General features: G+C 50.3%; 1 protein-coding gene across 2 annotated transcripts in view; it reads left to right on the forward strand.

Annotated features, from left to right (window-relative positions):
• PSD2 (pleckstrin and Sec7 domain containing 2) overlaps nucleotides 1-23,705 on the forward strand; it is a 72,419-nt gene that overhangs the window by 42,603 nt on the left and 6,111 nt on the right. For both annotated transcript variants that reach the window (XM_057377687.1, XM_057377688.1), the window contains exons 4-12: nucleotides 1,116-1,604; nucleotides 2,703-2,897; nucleotides 5,982-6,062; nucleotides 6,515-6,627; nucleotides 7,582-7,640; nucleotides 12,108-12,197; nucleotides 13,259-13,302; nucleotides 16,117-16,307; nucleotides 17,375-17,445. In XM_057377687.1, coding sequence (XP_057233670.1) covers nucleotides 1,116-1,604; nucleotides 2,703-2,897; nucleotides 5,982-6,062; nucleotides 6,515-6,627; nucleotides 7,582-7,640; nucleotides 12,108-12,197; nucleotides 13,259-13,302; nucleotides 16,117-16,307; nucleotides 17,375-17,445 — 1,333 coding nt within the window. The remainder of the gene's footprint in view (nucleotides 1-1,115; nucleotides 1,605-2,702; nucleotides 2,898-5,981; nucleotides 6,063-6,514; nucleotides 6,628-7,581; nucleotides 7,641-12,107; nucleotides 12,198-13,258; nucleotides 13,303-16,116; nucleotides 16,308-17,374; nucleotides 17,446-23,705) is intronic.

The following is a 23,705-nucleotide window of genomic DNA, read 5'->3' on the forward strand; positions in this document are numbered from 1 at the left end:
TAGACACCCTCTTCCTGCAATGTACTGACACAACTTTGGGATTACAATACAAATAAATATATGGCTCCTTATTGCTTTCCCTGCTGTGTAATAAGTAGGTGACACTTCTCTGAGGGGAGGCAATGTCAGATTCATTCACACGAGCAGGGTCTTCACCTGTTTCCTCCCTTAGCCCAGGGGGATGCAGTCGGTGCTGCTGGGCTGGTGCCAGCTGTACAAAGCCTCTCTGTCCTCTGTCTTCTCTGGGGCTGTGCAAGGAGAGATGTGCCTCACGTGTTGGTGCCCACTGAGAGAGGCTTCACAAGGGCAGATAGAGACAGGGCAAGGGGGAATGGCCTGAAACTGAAGGAGGRATAGATAAGAATATAAYGAAATTCTTTCCTGGGAGGGTGATAAAACACTGGCACAGGTTTCCCAGAGAAGCTGTGGCTGCCCTGAAAGTGTTCAAGGTCAGGCTGGAGCAACCTGGTCTAGTGCCCACAGCAGAGGGTGGAACAAGATGATACCGTCCCTTTTAATCCAAACAATTTTTTGCTTCTGTGACCCATCCAAGACCAGTGCTGCTGCCCTGATCTCTGCAGTGGGTCCCACACTGTCTTTGCTGGGGTGTTTATAGGGACACAGAGTTTCTCCCTTTGCTGTCTGCTGAGTTTGGCCTCAGGGAACAAATGAAGGGCTGGCATATACAAGGTCTGTGGTGTGAGAAGTTAATAGAAATTATTATGTACAACATATTGAAAGAACAGGGGCTGGCTGCCTTGGGATTATGGCAGCATGGGWCCTGTGAAGCAAAAACTGGAGGTTATTCTGGCATTGGATCCTGTAGCAGGTGTCATGTGCAAAAGTCTCCAGTTCAGAGGTCTGGCTTTTTACTGGGACATGACAGAATTAAGGGCTGGCTGGTCCTCTGGGATTGCTCATCACAAAACTGCTTTTTTTCCAGCTCTAGAATCTTGTAACAAAATTGGGAACCAAGCAGGTTATGCCACAGAAAGGTCCCAAGGGCCATAATCACTGCAGCCATTTGTGCCTCTTCTCCTGCCTCCCAGCTCCAAGTGGAACAGGGCAAGAAAATTGCCTTGACAGTATTTTCTRCATTTCTCCTTTTGGTCCAGGTTTGCTTCTGGAGATGCCAAGCTGAGCTGCAGTGATGATGACAGGGAGCATTTCCAATTCAAAGACATCAGGGATGGCTTCAGCTCGACCTTCGAGAAGATCGTTGAGTCTGACCTTATGAAGGGCACCTACTACAGCAGCCTGGACTCTTTGGATGTGCTCTCCCTCACAGACGAGACAGACAGCTGTGTCAGTTTTGAGGCCCCACTCACCCCACTGATCCAGCAACGGGCCAAGGAAAGCCCCGAGCTCTTGGAGCAAAAACTGGCAGCGCAGCAGAAAGAAGCCCTTCAGCACATGGCTACTGATAAGCAAGAGCAGGCAGCAGCCAAGCCAGCAGAGGGGGATTTTGGGAGCCCTCTCAGACACTCAATTACCAGCAGCAGGTCGGAGAATGTGCTGAGCCGGCTGTCCTTGAAGAGTATCCCAAATGGGTTCCACGTGGAAGGGTCAGAGGAAGATGCTACCAAGATCATTAACTCCATCAGGTAAGGCTGGGAGTTTCTTGGGCAGTGGCTCCTTTTCTTATGGGATCCCAGCCCAGGAGCAAGGCTCAGTGGACATGATGGGGTTGGAGCCGCTCTTTCACCCCTGGTGCTTCCTCTCATGTGATGTCATGGCAGGGAGGCCAAACACCAGCAGGAAAACTTTCACCTGCACCTTCAAAGCTCTCAGCAGGTTGGGTCAGGTGCCCTCCTAAATATCTCTGAAGTGCAGGGAAACCTCAAGGTTTCACATAGGAGTGGGTGCCCCTATAGAGGCCTTCCCAAAGGTTTTTCTGCAGGCAGTGAGGAGATCAGCAGAGACTTGATCCTCTGGACTAGCTCAGACCCAAACCTGCTGGAGTCCCTCTGCTGGGAGGCAGCAGCTCATCTGTAGGGCACTTTCCTACATGAGGAAGCCAAGTGATGAGCAACCAGATCAGGGGAGAGCTGGAGTGAGGTTGTATGTCCAGCTATCAGGCCAGCAGTGAGTCACACTGCTCAAAAATGCATGGATTGGAGCTGTAAGTGGCCTTGGACAGGAAAATAAAGGGCTGTACCCCCACCTACGTGGTGCCAGCAGGGCTGCTCAGAGCATTGTCTGTGGGCACAGCCCACCACGGGGCCAGCAGGCAGCTGGGGGAGCAGCAGCTCTCCAGTGAAAGCAGGTCAGGTGCCAGTCCCATTGGCACGATTTGTAAAAGTGAAGCTTCTCATCCTCAGCAAATAACCCAAACAAAAAAACATAGCATCTATCCCGAAGATTTCCTGGATGTCCAGGGCTTGGAAAGAGCTCCCAGTGGGGAGAGAGGAAGCATAAAAGGTGTTGAGGCTGCTGCTTTGATACATCCTTATTTCTCAGGGGAAAGTCGCCCTCTCTCTGGCCTTTTCTACAAATTTGGTAGTGGAAGTACTAAAAATTACACCACACTATTTCAAATTTGACCTGAAATGAAGAAGGGTTTGTCCAACATCCGGTTCACAACCATATTGCTGTTTATTGATGTGTTTTTTGTGAGGACAAGAAGAAATCAAAATGTGGCATTTTCTGTGGGTTTCATCAAGTCACGCTGCTGCTCCTTGAATGTTTTTGTGTTTGTGCAGTGATGCCAGCCTGAAGGACACCCTGTCAGACTCCGACTCGGACATGGGCAGCACGGAGCAGCTGGACCAGGGCAGCACGGACACGCTGGCCAATGGCTGCAGGGCAGACAGCGAGGCTGCCAAGAGGTTGGCCAAGCGCCTCTACAACCTCGAGGGCTTCAAGCGCTGCGACGTGGCCCGACAGCTCGGAAAAAAGTATGGGAGACCTGCGAGGGGGTGACAGAAACGCTGTGGGGAGGGATGGGGAGCACTGGTCATGCTGGGAGGGCAGGGAAAGGCAGGRAGGGACGAGCCTGTGCGCTGGATGGAGTCAGAGAGATGGAGTCTCACTGGAGATCCTTCCAGTTGAAGCTGGATGACCAATGCCCTTAAAATACAAATCCTACAAGCTGCCTGCAGTATTGGGCACAACTGTCACAAGCTGCTGCCCAGGAGAACCAAGAGCTTCCTGCCTTTGGGAAGAGCCCAGCAAGACTAAAGCAACGCCAGGGTTTGGGAGCCAGCTCTGCCTCTGCATTGGGCTCTCTGTCACTCCCCAGGTTTTTCATGCCTGCACCCCAAAATGTTCTTGCTGCAGAGCCTCCCAGCCCAGTCTGTACAAGGGCAGCAAGGTTTGACTGGACCATCAGAACACATAGAAGTCCAGTCTCTTCAGCTGGTAGATTTGCCTGGGTAAGGCAGAAGGGAAATCAAAAAATATTCAAAAGTGGGAGAGTTACAGAGATTTCTAAGAGACAGAGTAACAGTAACAAGTGTAGCAGTAACAGATTATTTTAGGATGCCAGTGGGTGTGAAGGCACCAATCCCCATCATCCTTTGCCTGTATCAGATAAAATCTGTGGTGCTGGGATTTTTTATTTTTTTAATTTTTTTTTTGTCCTTGAAATGTCTCCCCCATGCCCAGATCAGCAGAACACACCTGTCCCTCAGTGAATACCCACACTTTGAGTACCAAGGATTGTCTGTGAGTCTCAGTTTAGTCCTGGGACAGAAGCAGCCCAGGAATTGTCTCCTAGAGAGGCTCTTTGCATCACCTGRCAACACCCTCATTGTCCTCCTTTGCTGAGGTTCTTGTAGCAGGTGCATTGCTGGTTTCTGTTGCCTCAGGTATAACATCCTTCTCCTTTCTTTCAAATTTGCCATGACAGCTCACTGAGGGGGGGAAGTTTCAAGCACTGGGTTTCTGAGTCTGTCCCCTCGCTGTTTCCTGCAGTCCTCACTTGCACCTGCARCCCTCACACCTTGGGAGGCTGTTTGGTGACCCACATCTGGGAATTCACAAAGCCTTTGAAGTAAAAGTTTTGTTTTGATCAGCTGGGTTTTGACATCTGAAACATTTCCTGATCTAAGACCTAAATAGAGCTGGAGACTCTCGGATCACGCAGRTGGATTTGCAGAGCAAGAAAGGGAATAGGATGAAGATAGGTATTTATAGGTATTAATATAGWTATTAAGTCAGTCTTGTTCACTTAAGACAATGTAAGATCAACCTATAGTGCTGGGAGCAGACTAAGTGTAAGGGATGCTTTCAGGCCAGCTCCATGTAGGAGGGCTGTGCAAAAAGTGAAATATCATTTTATAGCTATTTAGCTCATTTTACTACTTTTTTTTTTCCTTTGTGACAATTGGCAATTTTCTAAAAAAAAAGCCCCAAAAAGCAGAACCAAAGCCAAAACCATTCATCATTGTCAAATAGGCAGAAAAGGCTTGATAAATAAGGAAATGTAGGTTGGCTATCTCCCCACAGTTTGTTTCCATCTGACATAAATCTGTGGTAACCTCAAATCCAGAAATTACTGTTTTCCCTYTGAAGGGCAAATGTTTGGGTAACTGAGCTCTCTTATTTCTGCATTGGTGTGTGGCCCTGCCTCAGCTCCATCAGTGCCCRTGGTCACACCTTGTGCTGGGGAGAGGTTGAACTGTCTGAGGCTGTGAAGGTGGCAGTGCCAGGCAGTTCTTTGTAGGGTTTTCCAGAATCGTCTCTGTTCACCAAATCACTGTGGCAGCAGCCCAGCACAGTTCCAGCATCACAGTGCCCTGGGGTGTGGGGTCTGTCAGGGTCCCATGGCCATTTTGACCCCCAGAGATGAGGCTTTCACTCACACAAACTTCTTATGGACAATCTGAAGTGACCCAGGTGGCTGTGATGTGAAAAGGAGCCTGGACMGCACAGGTTTAGCTCTGCAGGGCAGTGGGATTCAGTGTCAAACAATGCACATCTGTCCATGTCCAGCCACATGGGARTGGGCTGGGAGGAAAGGCCAGGGCYCCTGTGTTCCCTGGGATGGCTTGTGACCCAGCAGGTCAGTAAGAGTAMCCTGGACCCTCCCAAAGCAGGCAGAAGGAGGGAGCATCCGTAAGGTGAGAGGAGCTCTGTGTGGAAAGGGCACCAGCCAGAGGATGCCAGGCATGTCCCCACAGGAAATGCCTTGTGGGGCCACTGGCCAGAGCATAGCAGGAATGTCCCTATGGGAAATGCCATGCTCTTCTGTCATCATGGTGGAAGTGTCACCCATTCCTGCAGGAAGGGCTGGCACTAGCACAGAGRCAGAGAAGGATAATTCCTCCATGAGGAAACAAGAGTAAACACATGAGCCCACCTTAGGGTGGGACACAGCCTTGCCCTGGCCACTGTTGTTATCCCATGGTCTGGAGCATGTTAACTGGCTCTGGAGCTGAGRGAGAAGAGTCACATCTATGTCACTGAGCCCCTGGAGACACAGGAGTTTGTTGTTTCTGGGGGTCTGGCTGCCTTCTGGTGTCTCGTGACACTGTCCAGCTCCCTTGGCAGAGCCAGCAGCCCCTGCTTGGAGCTCGTCTGAGCTCTCCTGCTCCACTCTCCAGCAGCATCCATCTGCCACGGGAGCAAGGTGCTCTGGTGAGAGGGTGGGATGGGAGTGAGAGCAGGAACACTGCAGGGCGAGGAGGGGACACATCCAGCAGTGGAAAAGAGCCAAGGTGCTGGAGGAGCTCAGGATGTCCTTATGGCCTCCTCCTCCTCCTGGCTGCTTTGGGGGGAGGCTCTGCCTGGCCAGCAGCACGACAGAGGGGTACAGTAGGGCAGGTGTCTCTCATTCTCAGATGTCTGGGGATGGCTGTGGGCACATCAGGGAGGTCTTCAGCAGCATTGCAGGCCAGGATCAAGTCACCCTGGGTCTGGGATCATGTTTGCCATCTTGCTGAGATTGGGCTGGCCAAGAGGCAGCATTGTGCTGATCCTCATGCGGACAGTATCTTTTTCCCTGATGACAGTTCTGACCACTCCCTTTTTAATTACAGTAATGAATTTAGCAAGTTGGTAGCAGAGGAGTATCTCAGCTTCTTTGACTTCACTGGCCTGACCCTTGACAAAGCACTCAGGTGAGGGGGTTCTGGGATGGATGGAGTGGCGAGGTTTTGGGGTTTTCTCCAGGCTTCCCAGCACCGTGGGAGCCATCCATGTGAGAGAGTAGGGGCTGGGGGGAGCTCCAGGCTGTCTTTAGTGTCACGTTTGGCACAAAAAGTGGGCTTCAACAGGAGGCCCCACAGCCCCAGGGCGGAGAGCACTTTCCCAACCCATACACAATCAGAGCAAGGGGAGCAACTTCTCCCTTTGGGATGGGCAACCCACCCTGGTGCCATCATGCCAGGGGTGGGGCAGATCCCAGCTGGCAACACCTTTCCCTGCACAGCTCCACAGATCCCTTTGCATCCCCTGTGCAGGGACACGGGGGTATGGCGGGCTGGGGGGAGGATAAATGAGCCCTTTCCATGTCTCCTCAGCAAGAACACTGCCCAGCAGTACATCTCTGAGCATCCCTTTCTCTTTGCAGGACATTCTTGAAAGCGTTCCCGCTGATGGGAGAGACGCAGGAGCGGGAGCGGGTGCTGATCCATTTCTCCCGGCGGTACTGCCAGTGCAACCCCGAGGAGAGCACATCTGAAGGTACTGCTTCCTTTCCTCTGCGAGTGCAAAACCAGCCACCCACGGCCAGGCAGCATGGCTGCAGCTTCTCCCTTTCCCTGGGATCTGCCCTGATCATTATCCCTGCCCTGGGAGGGACTGGGGATGCTGGGTGCTTACAGACCCTGCCCAGGAGAGCCAGACCAGGATCTCARGGTCTGAGTGTGGGGTGCCAGGGAGCCTTGTTCTCCTAAATCCGTATGAGCTGTGCTGAAGGAGCACTGGATCTGGAGCCTGGATCAGTGGCTGTGCTTTGCTGAGCACCAGGGAGGTGGAGAGTGGTTCTCAGGCGTTGCAAATTGTCCCAGTTGTGGCTTGCAAAGCAGCTCCTGGCAAATGAGTAGCTGGTCTAGCTCAGCCCAGGACCTTGTCCATGGAATGGGAGGCCTTTCCAATGCAAACTGAGGAATGCTGTTGGCTTGCCCTGCACAGGATTTGTGTTCCCCACATTTACAGCTGCAGCAGAAAAAAGCACAGCTGGATAAAATTCTGGGCTCACTGTAGTTGCAGATTTTCTTAGCTGCTTTCAGCCTTCCCACATTATCTCTTAAAAGTGGATATGGTTTCTTCTGACATTTTTAGGTTAACAGTTGGACTCCATGACCTTAGARGTCTTTTCCAACCTTAACAATTCTGCATTTTCACCATTCCTGGAAGTGTTCAGAAGAYGTGAAGATGTGGCCCTTGGTGCTGGGCCATTGCTGCAATCAATGATCTTAGAGGCCTCTTGATTCCATGATTCTCTGATTTTCAAATGGGAAAGGTCATTCCTGGTGCACATGTGGCCCATACACACAGACAGGAGCTTGCCCACATTTGCTCATACATGAATGGCACTACACACCTCATAGACACCAAGGCAATGCCAGACAGCAAACACCAGAACTGCATGGGGAGGGCATAATCAGCCTTAGCTGTGGCTGTTGTGTGTTTCAGATGGGATTCATACGCTCACCTGTGCCCTGATGCTGCTGAACACAGACCTCCAYGGCCATGTAAGTAGCCCTTGGAGGTGCATCCATCCTTTATTCCTTCCCAGTGTAGAGGTCTGTTCCCTCACGCTCAATGTGTTGCTGGACATTTGACATAGGTTGGCAGAGAGTTCTCTGACCTACTCTAGGTAGAATTTTGGGTGCCAGGCCCAGACCTGGGGACAGCCACACATGAGTGTCACTGCACACTCAAGCCAAAGGTGTATGTCCTGCTGACATCAGCTATCCTGTCCAGGRACAGGCAGTGCTGCTCTCTCCCTCCTGTCCCAGTGAGGTGTTCCCTGCCACTCCCTGTGGGGCTGGGGACACCAGCACCYGTTGTGCTGCTGCTTTTTGTGGTGCAGATGCCTCTTCCCAGAAACTGCTGCAGTGGGGACAGTGGGTTCACACAGGTCTAGATTTGATCTTTCTTTCCCAAAACATGAGGTTAGTTCCAGCTGCTCCTTTTCCCCAAGATTTAACAGGCAGGCAGGGGAGAGTTTCATAGCAGTGAGTCCTCTGGACAAAGAGCAGAGCTCAGAGCAGAGCTCAGAGCCCAGAAGAGTGKCTGGAAAACAGCAGAAGCTGTGAGAAGATCTCTCACCACCTTTTAGAGGCTCCCAGTAATCTGTGTCTGCACACACTGAGATAGTGGAGAGATCAGTCTCACAGTGCATGCATCCTCCMGCTAAAATGGTTGGAGACAAGGAATTATTTCCATCAAATCATTTCCTGCAGCAGCAAAAGCAGCATTGTGGCAAAAGGCAAACTATGTGACTTCAATCCAAAATAATCTTATTTTGTCCAGGTTTTTTTAAGTAAAGAAAAAAAATCCAAAATATGTCTCTAGGAAGATAGACATAATTGAAGAGATAAAAAAAACCAACCTAAACCTTGAAAACGTTACCATTTCTATTCTTCATTGACAATTTAGCTAAGAGGCCTGGTAGGAAGAAATGTTCTCATGATACCTAGACACAGAAAAAATAGCTTTCTTTTGACCAGGGCCTGAGCTTTTCTTTGAAAAACCTTCTTTTTATTTTTCTGCATGTGTAACAATAATTTCTTCTCCTTTCCCTCCTTTTTTTCCTTTTTTTATTTCCTTCTGCTCCTGGAACCTCTCTTTCTGCTCTTTAACCCTTTACCAGGTGGTAAGTGCAGTCATTGGTGTTTTGCTTTAAAGCACTGGCATTTGACTTGTTTTGATTGTGTTACAAACAGTGAGGAGTTTTGTTTGTMTGGAATCCTAAGTGACTGTGCAGTGTTCTTCCCTCCTTAACAAGCCATTAGCAGCTGATATCATCACATGAAATGCTCTTGGTGTAAAGAAACCTCCATCAACTGTGGTGTACCTGGGAATGTGTGACTTGSTCTGCCACCCTTCCTTGTTAAAGACGCTGCCATGATGTTCCATATCACTTTTGATTTGATTTCCCTTTTTAACGTTGTGTGTGTGTTGCAGTGTTTTGCTGTGCGTTGCCAGAGTGGGAAATGCCTTTGGTGAGGAAAGAGGGGTGGGTGTGTGTCTGTAAAGGGGCAGCTCCTCACAGCAATGCCTCTGGAATGGTCTATTTATCATTCCAGCAAAGACTGTGACACAGAGCTAATGGCTGGCTTTAACAGGAGATCAGCACCTGGCCTTAGTACTGSTGATTTTCTACTCAGGTGCGCTCAGACTCTTTCCAAACACCCAGAAAACTTAGTGTTTTTAAAGCCAGACATTCCCTATTCTATTTTGAAAGCACCTGGAGCTGGAGTCAAAAGCCAGCCGCCATCAACAAATACTCCAAGTATAACAAGCATTCTGAGACTATAATTGCAGTGTAATCCAAGTTATTGCAACTTTCTACCCTGCTCTGCTGATGCTACTTGAGCTCCAGGAGATCTCATGGAGATCTCTGCCCTGCTCCATCTCTGCCCCGTGTAATCCAAGCTTAGGGATGTCTCTTTCCCCATTGTTGGTGTTATCCCTCCTGGCCATGGAGGAACAGTGACAGATCAACACCTTTGCATCACCAGCACTCCTGGGTGGGTGCCTTTTGGTCCTTTAGCAAAGGCCACCTTCTGGAGTCATAATGGGATTTGTTCAAAAAGCAGATCACCAAATAAAGCCTGAAATAGGATCCTGGGCAGGTCTTAACTCCATGTTAACTCCATCACTATTAATCTCACAAACCTGTGGCGCTGTCCTTAAGCAGAGTGCGGGGTTGGGTGTCAGCAGCACCAGGAGGGCTGGAGAGCTCCGAGGTGTCAGCAGCCCCTGYAGGGTGACACCAGCTTGCCCACAGCAGGTTTGTGTGGGCCAGGGTTCACTGGTACCCTGAATTTGCAGGTTGGTCCCTGCAGGGGGGTGGTTTTGTTCCTGCAGCCTAGAACATGCACAACCAGATCAATTACTCAGCAATTAGCTGCTTTGCCACGGTGTGGCTGCTGCCTCAGGTGAGCTCAGAGATCCTCCTGCACCAGACAGAGATCACACAACAAAAAGGAAGGCATCCCTTGGAATGAATATGAGTCCAGACCCATACCTGAGAAACCCCAAAAAAGGGGCTGTGAGACGGGTAACTTGTGTTATCTCACTGTATCCACTCACCTCCAAAAGTGCTGGATCACAAAAGCAAGATCTCTTTGGGCACAAAGACCAGTGCTGTTCAGCTGCTTCCCTGCCTCAGGGCAGGTCTGGGAACAGTCACCTTCTCTCTGTGCAAGGCAATTCCGTGCCACAAGGTCTCAGGCAGCACCTGCCTCACCTCCAAACTCCCTTCCTCCTGGAGSTTCCTTGCCCTCCTTCCTTTCTCCACCTACACTCGGTTTTGCTGCTGGATTTCTCCTTTATCTTTTCTGTCTGAAATTCGCTGGCCAGMAAGCACACAAATGTCTCTTCTCTTTGCTGAAATCCCAGCATGTCTGCTCATTTCCTGAACTCTTCTTGCATCCCATGTACCCACTGAACACTGGCTGGCAGCTCTGGCTAATGGGGCTCCCCACGAGAAAGCCATGAGGGCTGAGCTGTGTTGTGCCACACCATGTCCCCAGGCACTGCAGATTTGTAACACTGCTTTACTCCTCTTTTTCTTCATCTCTCAAGGGAGCCAGCTCATCTGGAGCTGGCACCAGCAGGAGGCATAATTAAGAGTATCAGACAGAGCTGCTCAAAGGCTCCCTGTGCAGCCCRGGAGTGTTTGCACACATGGAAGGCAGGGGTGTTTGGGGGGGCATGGTGAGGTTATCCCAAGGCCTTGCTCCTTCCTGATGTTTTCATCTGGGGAGAAGCTCCAGGTCACCTGCAGTGCACGGTTCTGGGGAGAGGTTTCTGGTGTCATCTCTTCCAGGATGTTATTCCCTTGCACAGAGGACACATCTCCTGTGTCATCTGCTGCACCTTCATCCCCTGCCACACCCACTGAGGCCCTGCCTCTTTCTCACTGGGCCCTAAGCTCTGACTCTGCTGTTCTGGGCCATCCTCCTGTGCCCTCCTGGATGGCCAACCTGTCCATACCTTGATGTGAATCCCAACCATGTCAGGATGCTGCTGGRATCCAGCAGTGGCAGCTCCTGCTGTCCTCACTGACTCCACTGCCCACACCAATCAATGTGACCCCATGGTCTGCCCCACACACTGAGGCTGTGAAGGATGTTTTAGGACATGGCACTGAGGACACCCATCTTTCCTTTGTGACATCAGACTTCTTTTTCTGAGCCCTGTGATTGCCGCTGACTGTCCCACACCTCTGCTCCATCCCTTTGGAGAGGTAGRATTGCAGGGAAGGCTTCAGAAAAGGCTGCCGGCCTCAGCCCTTGCAGGCTGAGGATGTGACTCTTGTGGCTGTGGTGAAGGGTAAAGGGTTTGGGAAGACAGATGCCACAGATAATGAAGCCGTGATACCAGGGATGCCAGGTGGCCTGGAAGCATCAACACCAAATATTCTTGGCATTAGGTGGTGGTGAGTRTGTCCCAGGCTGTGGGGTTCTCCTGGTGTTCGTGTGTTGCCCTCGCACGCCACTGCACTCCGGTTCCCACAGTACCAGTAGCTGGACCATTTCTTTTTGTCATGGCAATCAAAAATAACAGCTTCCATGAAGCACCAGCATTCCCCTGTCCAGTGCTGGCTGTTCTAGGAGCTGGCACTGCAAGCTCACACAGTTTCACACACAGCAGACTTGGAAACCCATCCAAACATTGTCATTTCACCAGGCTGAGCRCTTGTCTTGGATTTGAGGCACAGATCCTGTACCCAGGACCCCTCCAGCAGGAGCTGGAGAGGCTGTTTTCAGGTGTCTTATCTCCACTATTAAAAAAGAGGTCATTTGAAACATTTAGATGCTGGCTTGAACAAATAAAGCAGAGCCCAATAGAAAATCAGATCAGAAGCCCTTTGAGCTCTTGGGATAAGCCCAGGCTTCAGCACTACATATAAAATTGTTTTTGAAAGACACTGATTAAAGTAAAAACTCTTCACAAGTTTAATGAGCTGCTTCTTTGCCTTCCAGAACATTGGCAAAAAGATGTCGTGCCAACAGTTCATAGCAAACCTGGATGGGCTGAACRATGGGAAGGACTTTGCAAAGGATTTGTTGAAGGTAATGTGATAGAAATAGACAGTGGGATACTGTTGTTATTATTGCAGTGACCCCTAGTCCTGCTGGGACACTCTGAGCCCTTCAGTCAGCATTTTCCAGTTGGTTCAGGAGAAGAATTGTAACCCCCGCGAATATCTCTGCTTGCTTGCAGTTAGCCAAGTAAGTCTGTTCCCTGGTGGTGTTTTATCAAGATCTGTGGCATGTCTGCCCTCAGAGCACACCAGGGGMCCTTTTCTCCCAGCAGCTCAGACAATGCCCAGAGCAAGGTACCCCCACCCCAAAATACAACCATCCAGCACTGAAACTTTTCCCTGCCTTCACTACCATGTGATTGTTCCATTGCAATGTTCCTACACAAGCAGTACAGTACCATGGGGTATGGTTAAACACCCCAAAGGGAGCATTTTCTCCTGCCACGTGGTTTAACAGCACCACTGCTCTCTCACCTGCTGCAGCTCCAGCAGCCTGAACTGAGTTTCGCTGTGTGAAAGGCTGGAATGAGAGGTGCCACATCAGGGGTGTCACATCATGTTTGGGGTGACACCCCCACCTCCCAGCAGACCTCAGTCTATCCTATCCCTCTGTATGGTCAGGACCATCTCCACATTCTGCTTTGCCAGCCAATCCCTGCTTCTCTCCCAGTTCCCCAGGRAAGCCACTGGAATGTTGCACAGGGGGAATTGGAAAAGCTGATTCCAAGGTCATTCATGCCTCCCCCACTACTCAGTTCAAGCCTTCTCTGACATTTCCCCTAGTTAAGACATTGAAGTGTAGTGGCATTTCCCAGAGTGAGCCCAACATGTCATTTACAGGCTCCTGAGCAGGGCTGGCTGCCAGAGCCCTCTGCTGCTGATGTGTGCAGTCCAATACCCATTGGGGCACACGGACAGGGAGGGATCCAGCAGGACAGCACTCACCCTGCTCACTGGGGAATGCTCTCCAGGACAGTTCAGCAGGGAAAGTGTCTGTCCAAGAACACTGACGGGGTGTGGAGGAGGAGATGCCTCCACAACCAGCCRTGACTTCCACGAGAGACACAGCTAATTCTGTTCTTTTTTCAGACACTATACAATTCTATCAAGAAYGAGAAGCTGGAGTGGGCCATGTAAGTATATGCTAAGCATTAAGGGGATAGTTTGTCTTTCCAAGTAGCTGGGAGGTCCTAAGTAATGATTTTAGTCTCAGAATATTTCCCACCAAGCCCTTAAGTGCTGAAGTCCCTCTGTAGACAAATTGAGCTTTTATGGCTTAGACACAAAGGCAGTTGGGAAGGTTGGTGACAATCTGTGGATCCATGATCTAAAGGAGTRGAGTGCCCTTTTTGTTTACTATTACACTTGCAAAATGCTGGTTCCTCTCCAGGTGCTTCGGAAGTGTTCACACAAAAATCTGGTCACTGAGACTTTCCATCTCTCCCACATGCTTTTATTCTGGAAATAGTATCAGAGAATCACTTAARAGGGATGAGACCTTGTGGTATCTCTAGTTCAGCTTCCTCCTCAAAGAATGGTCAACATTGAATTCAGACCAGGATGCTCAGGGCTTTGTTCAATCTGATCCTGAAACYCTCCGAGGAGGGGGAGCCCACAGCCCCTCTGAACCCACAAACCAATATGATTCAGAGAGTGGCATTTTTTTCTTGTCTCTGTTGTTTGGACTTCTGCCCACTGTCTCTWGTCCTTGTGCCATGCACCACAGTGAAGAGCCCAGATTTGTCCTCTCATTAACCCCCTCACACRAGGCTGTCACGAGGTCCCCCAAAGCCATCTCTTCTGTAGATTGAACAAGTCCAGTTCCCTCAGTTGTTTCGTGCATTACAAGTGCTCCAGCCCCCAGGTTTCTTGGTGGCCTGAGCYGAAGTCTCCCCACGGTGCTGATGCYCTTTCCYRTGCTGGGGGCCCGGCASTGTTCGCTGTATCRCSACACGATGCAGTGCGTGCAGAGCAGACCATCACTTCTCCTCGCCTCCTCAGTGTGCCGCTGTTACACAGCCCTGGATGCTCCTGCCCTCTGCTTCTGCCRGGACACACGGGCTGCTCCTGCTCATCCTGCTGCTCTCCCGGAGCCCCAGCGCAGCACTTGGGTGCTCTCAGCAGTGGTCTTGTACCCCTCTTTTTTATGTCATCCACAAGTTCGATGAGACCATCATTTGTTACCCTGAAACAGGGTGGTGCCCATCAAAGGTTCACRCAGCATCTTCCTCAGTCCTTGCCCTGCTTCATCACCCACCCCTGCCCAGAGCTCAGGCCAGAATYCTCTTCGAGGTCCCACACYGGACTCCTCCTCTCCCCTCCTCTCRCCSGTGCTCTCTGTCGCGAGAGGGAGCTGCGGGCTGTGCAGCGGSAGGCTGTCCCGCTTTATGTAAGGGCGGTTCAGCAGGAGCGCATCTGCCTGTGGATGCGGGCTGCGGTTACACAACGCCCGCCGGCGCAGCTCGCTGCTCGGGCACATCCCGGGGCTSTCACCCTGCCGGGGTCCCGCTGCTCTGGGACTGCTCCGGCCAGCGGCAGCCGGGTCCCTCCCACCGGCAGCTTTCCTTCACCCACCCCTGTATCCCTGCATCCCCTCTCTCATCCCTGCCTTGCCACAGGCTGGCTCRCTGGGCTGCAGGCTCAGAGCCCTCAGCTCCTGACACGGGGTGCCTTGGGCAGGGACTCACTGGCACAGGGTATCTGTTTTTGTTTCAGACCTGTCACTGAGTCCTAACCTTGCACAGCCAGGAACCTCTGCTCTCTGCTTTGTCCTTGTCCATCCCAGGGAAGGAAACGCCCTTGCCCACAGATGCACTGGACAGGCAGGTGTGCAGCTAGCAGCTCAGCGGGAGAGAAGGTCCTCCTGGTGCAGCCCAAACAACTGAGCCCCGCTAACTCCACACCCAGGAGTAGTATCTGGGCTCTGCCTGAGCYCCAGGACTCCTGTGGGTGCTGAGGGCTGAGGAATCATCCTTCTCTTCCAAGAGTTGTCTGSTGCTTTGCCCATCTGCCTGCTGCAAGTGAGGAATTGTGTTTTACTGCTCACATCCCAGCCAGTGGATTCTTTGAGGGTTGGTCCTCAGCTGAGGTTTGGTCCCAATCTGATCTGCAACCTGAGGACACCACTCATCCCATTTAGACATTGATATGTATCAGACAGGGCAGAAACCCCCTGTTTGCTCATTCTCCTTCATTTCCAGGGTCTGTCACTTCCCACACAAGTTTCTTTGTGCCAGGGTCGGTTTTACTGCAGACAGGAAGGACAGGCTTGCTGGAGTCAGCAACACTTCTCTAAGCTGCTCAGCTCTTGCTGTCCAAGGTCCAGGACCAGGACACCTGTGAGGAAATTTTATGGAAATGACCAGCATTTCTTGCTCTTTGCCAACCCACCCTGAGGACACAAGTGGGGAACTGATGTATAACTGTTCCAAGGTTTTTGATCAAGTGGCCCAWCTCCCAAATGTCTGCAGATCTTCTGTTCCTCAGGGATGCAGAGGACATTTCTGAAGGTCCTTCAGTATCTAGGAGTTCCCAGGCATTATCTCTCAGCAGCTGAGAAATGCTGGTGCTACCTTGGTCTTCAGCAAAAATCCTTTTTATACTCTGGTTTGGGGGCACAGAATTGGAGACTTTTCCTGTGAAATATTTGTAGTCCTCAGCATGGGATGTCTGCAGTTTCCTGGTGTTCAGACAAGCACCCAGCCCCTTTCCTGTTTTGAGTGACCTTACAGTGGGACCACTGGGACAGTCACCTGCCCCCCACACTCCTCCCAGCTCAGACCACCACTATTGCCACTCTCTGTTGTAGTCCCTACATCTCCTTTCCTTTTCTTTCTCTGACCATTCTTGTAATAAAACCTCTAAACTCAAAGCAGATAGGGCTGCTTTGCACTGTGACCAAACCCACATCTCCTCTACTCAGTGCCTTCTCTGATTTTGTTTCCCAGTGACGAGGACGAGTTGAGGAAATCACTGTCAGAGCTGGTAGATGACAAATTTGGAGCCAGCGCAAAGAAAGTGACACGGATTGTGGACAGCAGCAACCCCTTCCTGGACATCCCCCAAGCGCTGAACGCRGTCACCTACAAGCACGGTGTCCTCACCCGCAAAACCCACGCGGACATGGATGGGAAGAGAAGTACGTGTGCAAGGACAGGGGGAGGTGCCCCACACAGTCCCAGAGTCTTGCCCTGGCTCTCCTGATGAAGGCATTTCCTGGCCATATCTCAGGAAACACCAGAGAGATCCCCATAAGTGCCAGGACATGGGCTAAGGAGGGTGTTTTGAGGCATTTGTAGACATGAGTGKTTTCATGAACACTGCCTTCTCACTGCCAAGGAATCTAACACAGTCAAACCTGGTCTTCCACCCTGTTCATGAGCCCAGACCCAAACCCCAGTCTCTGAGCCATAGGGGAAGGCTGGTTCCTCAGCAGTTTTCCACTCCAGCCCTGCCCTTGGGGACAGTCTGGCCTGCCAAGCTCTGCCCCTGTCCATATCGTGCCAGGTGCTAACTGGGCAACAGAACACCCCATAGCTCTGCTACAAGCAATGGCATTACAGGAAAGGTAATTTGGGAGCTGTTAATGAGCAGAGATTAATTAAACCTTGAATAATTCCTTTTGCTAATKGATACGATTGGCCCAGTCACTGCATGTGATTAAAAGTCTTGATTACCACCAAAGACCTCCCTAGTTTCCAGCACTTTCTGGAGCCTGTGCTTGTGGATCAGCTGTCTTGTGGTGATGTGGATGACTCCCCTCATGTCCCAACCCTCTCCAGTTTCTGCCAAGTCCATCAAGGTGGTAATGCTCCCTCCTCAGTGGAACAGAAGCTGCCTTATGCAAGATACAGCTGCYCAATTCACCTGAAGCAGAGGAGCTCAGGGAGTGTCTCTGCTCTCCAAGTATTTAGTCCAAGGAGGTTAAAGCTGGGTTTGGAGGAGCAGAGACTTCCTGCAGGTGTCCACTGGTGCCGCTGCACCAGCTCATGTGTGGCTCTGACCTGCTTGTGTTCCTGCTTGGGAGGCTGCAGAGGCCTCAAACACRTGTCCCTGCTGATGAGCCACTCATGAGCAATAGCCTGGAGGTATGAGAGCTCTGGGCATCAGTGCGTGCCAGTGGTGGGTCAGGAAAARGGTTGGGTTTGCCAGGAAGGTCAAGCAGCACTGGCAGACGTGTAMAATTAAATATTCTTCCTTTTTTAGCTCCCAGAGGAAGAAGAGGTTGGAAGAAATTTTATGCTGTGCTTAAAGGGACGGTCCTWTATTTACAAAAGGTAACCACAGGGGACTCTCCCCTTTGCTGTCTCATGCTGGCTCCAAARCAGTTGTGCAGTCACATGTCCAAGTAGAGGTGAATCCATGTCCTAACCCACACATGGATTTCAGCAGAGCTCCTGCAGAGAGYGCAGCTGGAGGATGCTCTCATCCTTGGTGGTGGTGTTCACACTGCGGGCACCATTCACAGCCTCAAAGGGAACCCTGAAGGAACAATATGAAAGAGGAGACACAGATTTCTGCAGAAATATTCCAGCAAGTAGGAACTATCAGGGACGATGAACAGATGATACGGAATAGGTGAAATGGCATGTTGGTGAGAAATGAAATAGGAAGGTGATGGTGGAGCATCTGACCAGTCTCATCCTTCCTATTGTTTTGTTTGCTGGCACAGATCTGATGATGAGCAGCTTTATTGAGTCTGGTATCAGAAGCCAGCTGATGTAATCTTTGTGGCTTTCACTAAAGCTTTTGATACTGTCTCTCACAGGATCCTTCTGGACAGAATGTCCAGCACACAGCTGGATAAACACATCATGTGGTGGGTGAGCAACTGGCKCAGGGGTCGGGCACAAAGGGTGACAGTGACGGGGGTGACATCACATTAGTGACCCCACTGGTGGGTTCCACAGGGCTCCATCCTCCAACATCTTCATAACTGACTTGGACACAGGACTCCAGGGAACACTGAGCAGACAATATTAAATTGAGAGGAGCTCTTGAGTGCCTCAAAAGCAGAGGCCCTGCAGAGAGACCYTGATRAATTTGAGGCCTGGGCAATTATCAACTGTGTGAAAGTTGAACAATGACTSTGCTGTATTCTGCACCTGGGACGGGGCAGCCCTGGGTATAMRRMMRGSYKGGGRAWKRRRRGCTGGGGAGCAGCTGTAGAAGGGGACCTGGGAGTCCTGGTCGATGGCCACTTGAACATGGGTCAGCAGTGCCCTGGCAGCCAGGAGGGACATCTGTGCCCTGGGGAYATCAGGTCCAGCATTTGGATAYGGCTCTCAGACACASAGTGGGATTGTTGGGGTGCCCTGTGCAGAGCCAGGAGCTGGAGTTGAGGTTTGTTGTGGGTCCTTTCCAGCTCAGAAGATTCTGTGATTCCATGGTTCTGTGCTTAAAGTTTATATTCTTCTTCAGGGCCTTGATGACCTGGGTCCTTCCATGGGCTGTCAAGTGACACTTTCTGCCTCTCTTCATCTCATTGTGTAGCCACCTCTAGTCAACACAAGTGTAATTCCCAGGTCTTCGTGGGACACAGTCACCATGGAATATCTTCCCTGAATGCTCTAGCATTCAGCTCTCTGGCACCTGGATGCRTGGAGGATTTGCCAGAAAGTCTTTTCTGGGGGAAAATCCAAGAAGGCTGGATAGGGGCTCACTTGAACGTCAGTGTGAGCCAGCCCAGGATGCCAAATTTCTGTTCATCATCAACAGCATAACCCACTGAACTAGGTCTGRACTACCTGAGCAGCACACGCCGTGCAGTCACCCATTGAACTCACCTTGCTGGAGCAGCRCTCCCGTGGGTCAGTGCTCCTACATATTGCAGCATTATCTCCACAGCAATGAGAGTAAACAAACATTGGATTATATAAGAGAGGCAGAAAGATCCTCAGGGCAGCATGGAATTATGACTCAGAGCTYGTAGCACACCCCAATGACTCCCGTGTTTCGCCAGGTCCTGTGGCACACATCAAAAAGCCAGCAGAAATCTGGCAGCAGAGGATCCTCACTCCCAGTGTGGGTTGCTCTTAGCCCAGTGGTGTTTTTACAGCTGTGCCACTCTCTCCTGCAGCTGAGGGAAGCTGCAGCATGCAGGAGAGCCCAGATCTCTTCCAGCCCTCTAAATATGGTGTTCTTCAATCCAGCAACACTTGTCTCACCTCTCAGTCCTTGTCTCATTAGACATCTTCACATGGAGCCCACCTGAGTCATCATGGGTTATACAGGAGGGTTTAACTTGTGCAGTTACAATCAGCATTTAACTGTATGACGCTTATCCTGTGGGGAAAAGAAACAACAAAACATTTTGACTATCACAGAACCATTTGGATCTAAATTAATTTTCCACCAAGGACTTCTCTTGGGATGAGTCTGCTGGGGGTGTGTATATTGKGAACAAAATATACTTTCAGGATGAAATTTTCTTCCCTGGCAGCAGAAGGAGCCGTGAAGCCAACACTGAGTGCCATTGCTGCTGGGGCACAGGGTTTGGGGGTTCTTTGCTGTAYAAGGCTTGCAGCAGTAACCAGCCATTAACAGAGTTCATTATGTTTGTCCGAGGTGTTTGGGATTTAAAAAGAAAGCAAGGATGAGGCTGACGTGGCAGTGAGGAGATCAATGTTCTTATCTCAATGACCTTCAGGATCAAATGGTTCAGAGACTGAGGCTTTCTTTACAGAGAAGGACTGAAGAAGCAAAACACCCAAGATTTGGCTGKGTTATGAAAGTGTCTGATAAATAAGAGCCATGACTGATGTGTAATTAGCAGGAGGGACCAGAATTGCCAAGGATGCCCCAAGGAAGTAGCATTTGGAACAACAACAAAAATAAACTGAAGGAATGTTTGGGCAAAGGATTTGGGCAAAGAGGGGTTTCTTACTCATGGGCTGCTGCCAGACTGTATTATAGTCCTCTCCAGGGAATTCCTTGGGCTTGGCTTGGCTGTAGACCATGTCTATCAGGCTTGCAGAGACAGGACAGAAGGATGAGAACATGAAGACAAAGTCCTTGCCCTGTCACTTGCAAACAGTCCCAGCACCACAACAGAGAGTGGATAAACATCCACCTGCCCTGTGGATCYTTGGTGTCATTTCTTGCCTGTGGGGTGGTTTGCAGAACAAAGGAGTTGCACAATACAGGAAGGAAGYGGTGTGCCAGCCTCCCAAGCTCTCAGCAGAAGACAACAGCTGATAAACATAAGGTAGAACCTGGCTTGATCATAAATCACTGGGAAAAGGTTTTCTCGTGTGAAGATAGAGGAGAAAGTACCTGCTTCCAGAACCAGCTGACGTCATGGAGCRCAGGTTCAGCTTGTTCCTCTTTTCTGCTCACACCGAATTAAGGATCTAGGCTTTAATAGTAAATTCACATAAGTTGRATAGGGAACCCCATTTGGTTTTGAGGAGCAAGTTGAGTGTGAGTAAGATTGAGAGGTAGAGGGAAGGTGGGAGAAAGGAGGGCTTGGGTGTACAGAAAGGAGGAATGGCCAAGCACAGAGAGAAGGGGACATAACACAGGCAGAAGGGTGGGTGGACAGGTAGAAKTCGGCTTGACAGAAGCAATTTAAGYAGCAGCCATAAAGCTGCTGATGAGGAGATGTCACATGTCATTGACTCGCTGGTGTTAATTGGTGGATCAGCATGTTCCAGCATAGTCTGCTGAAGAAATTGCTTGATCCCCTAAAGGGATGCAGCAGAGTGTAAGGAAGAAATGCAGGCTCGGGAGCAGGGCACACCTCTTCTGTGCACTAATCTGCTCTGGGCACTGACTCACTCCTTGGCCTTTGGCAACTTACTTCACCTCTGTGAAATGGGGATAATAAGCCTTAATCACCACACACTGAAAGGGTTAAAGAAAATGATGGAGAGCTATAAAGGTGAGGTGTTTTTATACAGAAGTCCTGGAAAGGGTGCAGGTCTTCCTGCAGGTTCTGCCCCTGCAGCCCCCAGCCATGGAGGAGTTCCCAGCCCTGAGCCACAGCTGCTGTCCTGTGCAGGCAGAGCCTTGCCCAGTGCTCTGGAGAGGGCCAAGACCTTGACTAGACTGAAAAAGGCACAGGGGTTCATTTCCCTAATTAAAATGGTTTGTTTAGGCTGTTAGATGTGAGATGAAGGACAGGAAGAAGAGGAGAAGCCACTCACAAGCCAGAGCATGAGGAATACCTGTCACTCCAGATCCATATTCCCAGCACTGCCTGGGCTGGTTCTTAGGCCAGAGGAGAGGCAGCAGAACTGATACACTGGGCTGTCCCACCCCATCCAGRTGCTCTACAAAGACTGGGACAAGAAGTAGATGCCTTTCCTTGGCAAAACAAGCTTTGGCTTTAGTTGTGGATCTGCTCACAGGGGTGGGCAGCAGGGGACAGTGACCCAAAGGCACCAGGATCTCCCAGCAGCATCAGCCATACACGCCATGGTGACCACCTGGCATTGGGATGAGCCTCCTGGAAGAGCCATCCCAAGCAGAGAGCCTCCAGCACCATGCACTTTTGCAAACAGCAAGGCAGAAGGTGCAGAGAACCTGCTTCTCTCAACTTCATATTGATTTACTGGGCTCAGCATTAGAAAAAGATTTGATTTTTTCTTACACCAACATTGATGTCTGAGAGCCTGAAATCCATGGAGGCAATACTTGATGATTCCATTCAAAATGAGGATCTGCATTAGTCAAAGCAGTCGGCAGCTGTGGCCATTTCCTCTTGTCACACACCATTAAGCTGGGCTATTTTGCACTGTATTTTCAGAAAGCTTATTTAGAAATAGGAGATCATGGGCAGCACGGTCAGATTTGTTCAAGTCCAAACAACTTCAGCCTTGGAAAAATATCCCAAATGGAAGTCTCTCTACAATACATAAAGCCCAAGCAGCAATGTCTTCCTCAAGCAAATCTTTCTCTTCCAGTGGGGTRACATATTAGGTATTCACAAGGCCAAAAGTTTGTGTTTCTTTGCAAAAAGGCTGATGGCCCATCCCTCTGGCTGCTGAAACCTCCAAGGTGGTGATGGCATCTGTACTGCCCTGCTGCATGTCTCCCCATACATAATATGCTTGCAGCACAAAGCCTGACTCTACTGCAAAGCTTTTCTTTGGGATTCACCRTCCCCAGGAACCTGTGCAGACATTTATGGGTGGGCCTGTGGCATTTCTTTTTTGTACCAGGCCATATTTTATACGATGTGTGGCAACCACTCTCCTGGATGGGATGATTGCTCTGAAAAATGAAGGAAGGCAGGCTTCAGAAGCTTATCAGGAGCAAGAGTCTGGCTGAGCYACATCCATGGACTTGGGAGTGCTCATCCTTGGTGCTCTGAAGAGCAAGAGGTGAAACATTTCTGACCCTGCAGCAGGGAACAGCCTGACTGACCAGGGTTACCATCCCAGAGGCTGCAGCACAGCTTTTCCCTGGATGGCTGCATTTGTACCACCGACACATGGGAAAAAGCAAACAGTCCTTTTGCAAATAAGGAGAATAGACCAAGTTATGTCTTGGAAGCTAAGGAAGGGCTGGGACATGTAGGCCACCACCAGCAGACAAAGCTGCCCTGGTGCCGACAGTCAAGGGCACTCAAGGAAAGCAAAATATAGAGCACATTAATCCTGTAGCACTGTAATCATCAGGGCAAGGCAGGGCCTTCCAGGGACACCTGTCCTGTCATAGCCTCTGGCATGGCTGGGCTGGAGGAGTGGTGGTTTGCTTCAGCCAGGGCCATGTTCTCTTACATCACCTGTCCATCCATCCATCCATCCATCCATCCATCCATCCATCCATCCATCCATCCATCCATCCATCCATCCATCCATCCTTCCATCCATCCATCCTTCCCATCCCTCCATCCAACTGGTTGAGCTGGCAAGGCTACAGAGTAGGTCGCAGGATATTGTGTTGAGTCATTGAAAAGTAAAAGGGTAAACACAGGATTGACTGAACTCCTTCTTTCCCCTAAAAGTGCTGTGCCAAGATCATCCTTTCAGAATCCCCTGTTTGGTATTTTCTACCTTTTTCTAATATATAAACACATATAGTAACTGCTACATTTCCTACTTTTGTGAAGCTGTCCTTCAGAGGAGAAAGTAAAGCAGGAATACAGGGAATGCTGCTGCAATTTGCAAATGCCAGTCTGATGAATTAGAGGAAACCAAAGCAGGACATGCACTAAAGGGAGACCAAACCTGGTTCAGGGGGGCCACASTCAGACTGCCCACCAAGCCCCACACCTGTACAGAGGTGCTTTGGTTGCAGGGTTGATGCTGTTCCAGGGTACACTCCTCCACACAAAGCTGTAGTGATAGGACAAGGAGCAACGGGTTTAAACTGAGAGTGGAAATGTTGGTAAAATTATGGAAAAAAAATATGGAAAAAATTATTCCCAGACACAGATTTCCAGAGGAGCTGTGGCTGCCCCATCCCTGGAAGTGTCCAAGGTTGGATGGGACTTGCAGCACCCTGGGATAGTGGAAGATGTCCCTGCCCATGGCAGGGGGTGGAACGAGATGATCTTTAGGGTCCTTTCCAACCCAAACCATTCTATGAG

This window comes from Malurus melanocephalus, unplaced genomic scaffold (genome assembly GCF_030028575.1).
Source record: "Malurus melanocephalus ecotype Western Australia unplaced genomic scaffold, MMel_1.1 scaffold_321, whole genome shotgun sequence".
Classification (NCBI taxonomy): Eukaryota; Metazoa; Chordata; class Aves; order Passeriformes; family Maluridae; genus Malurus; species Malurus melanocephalus.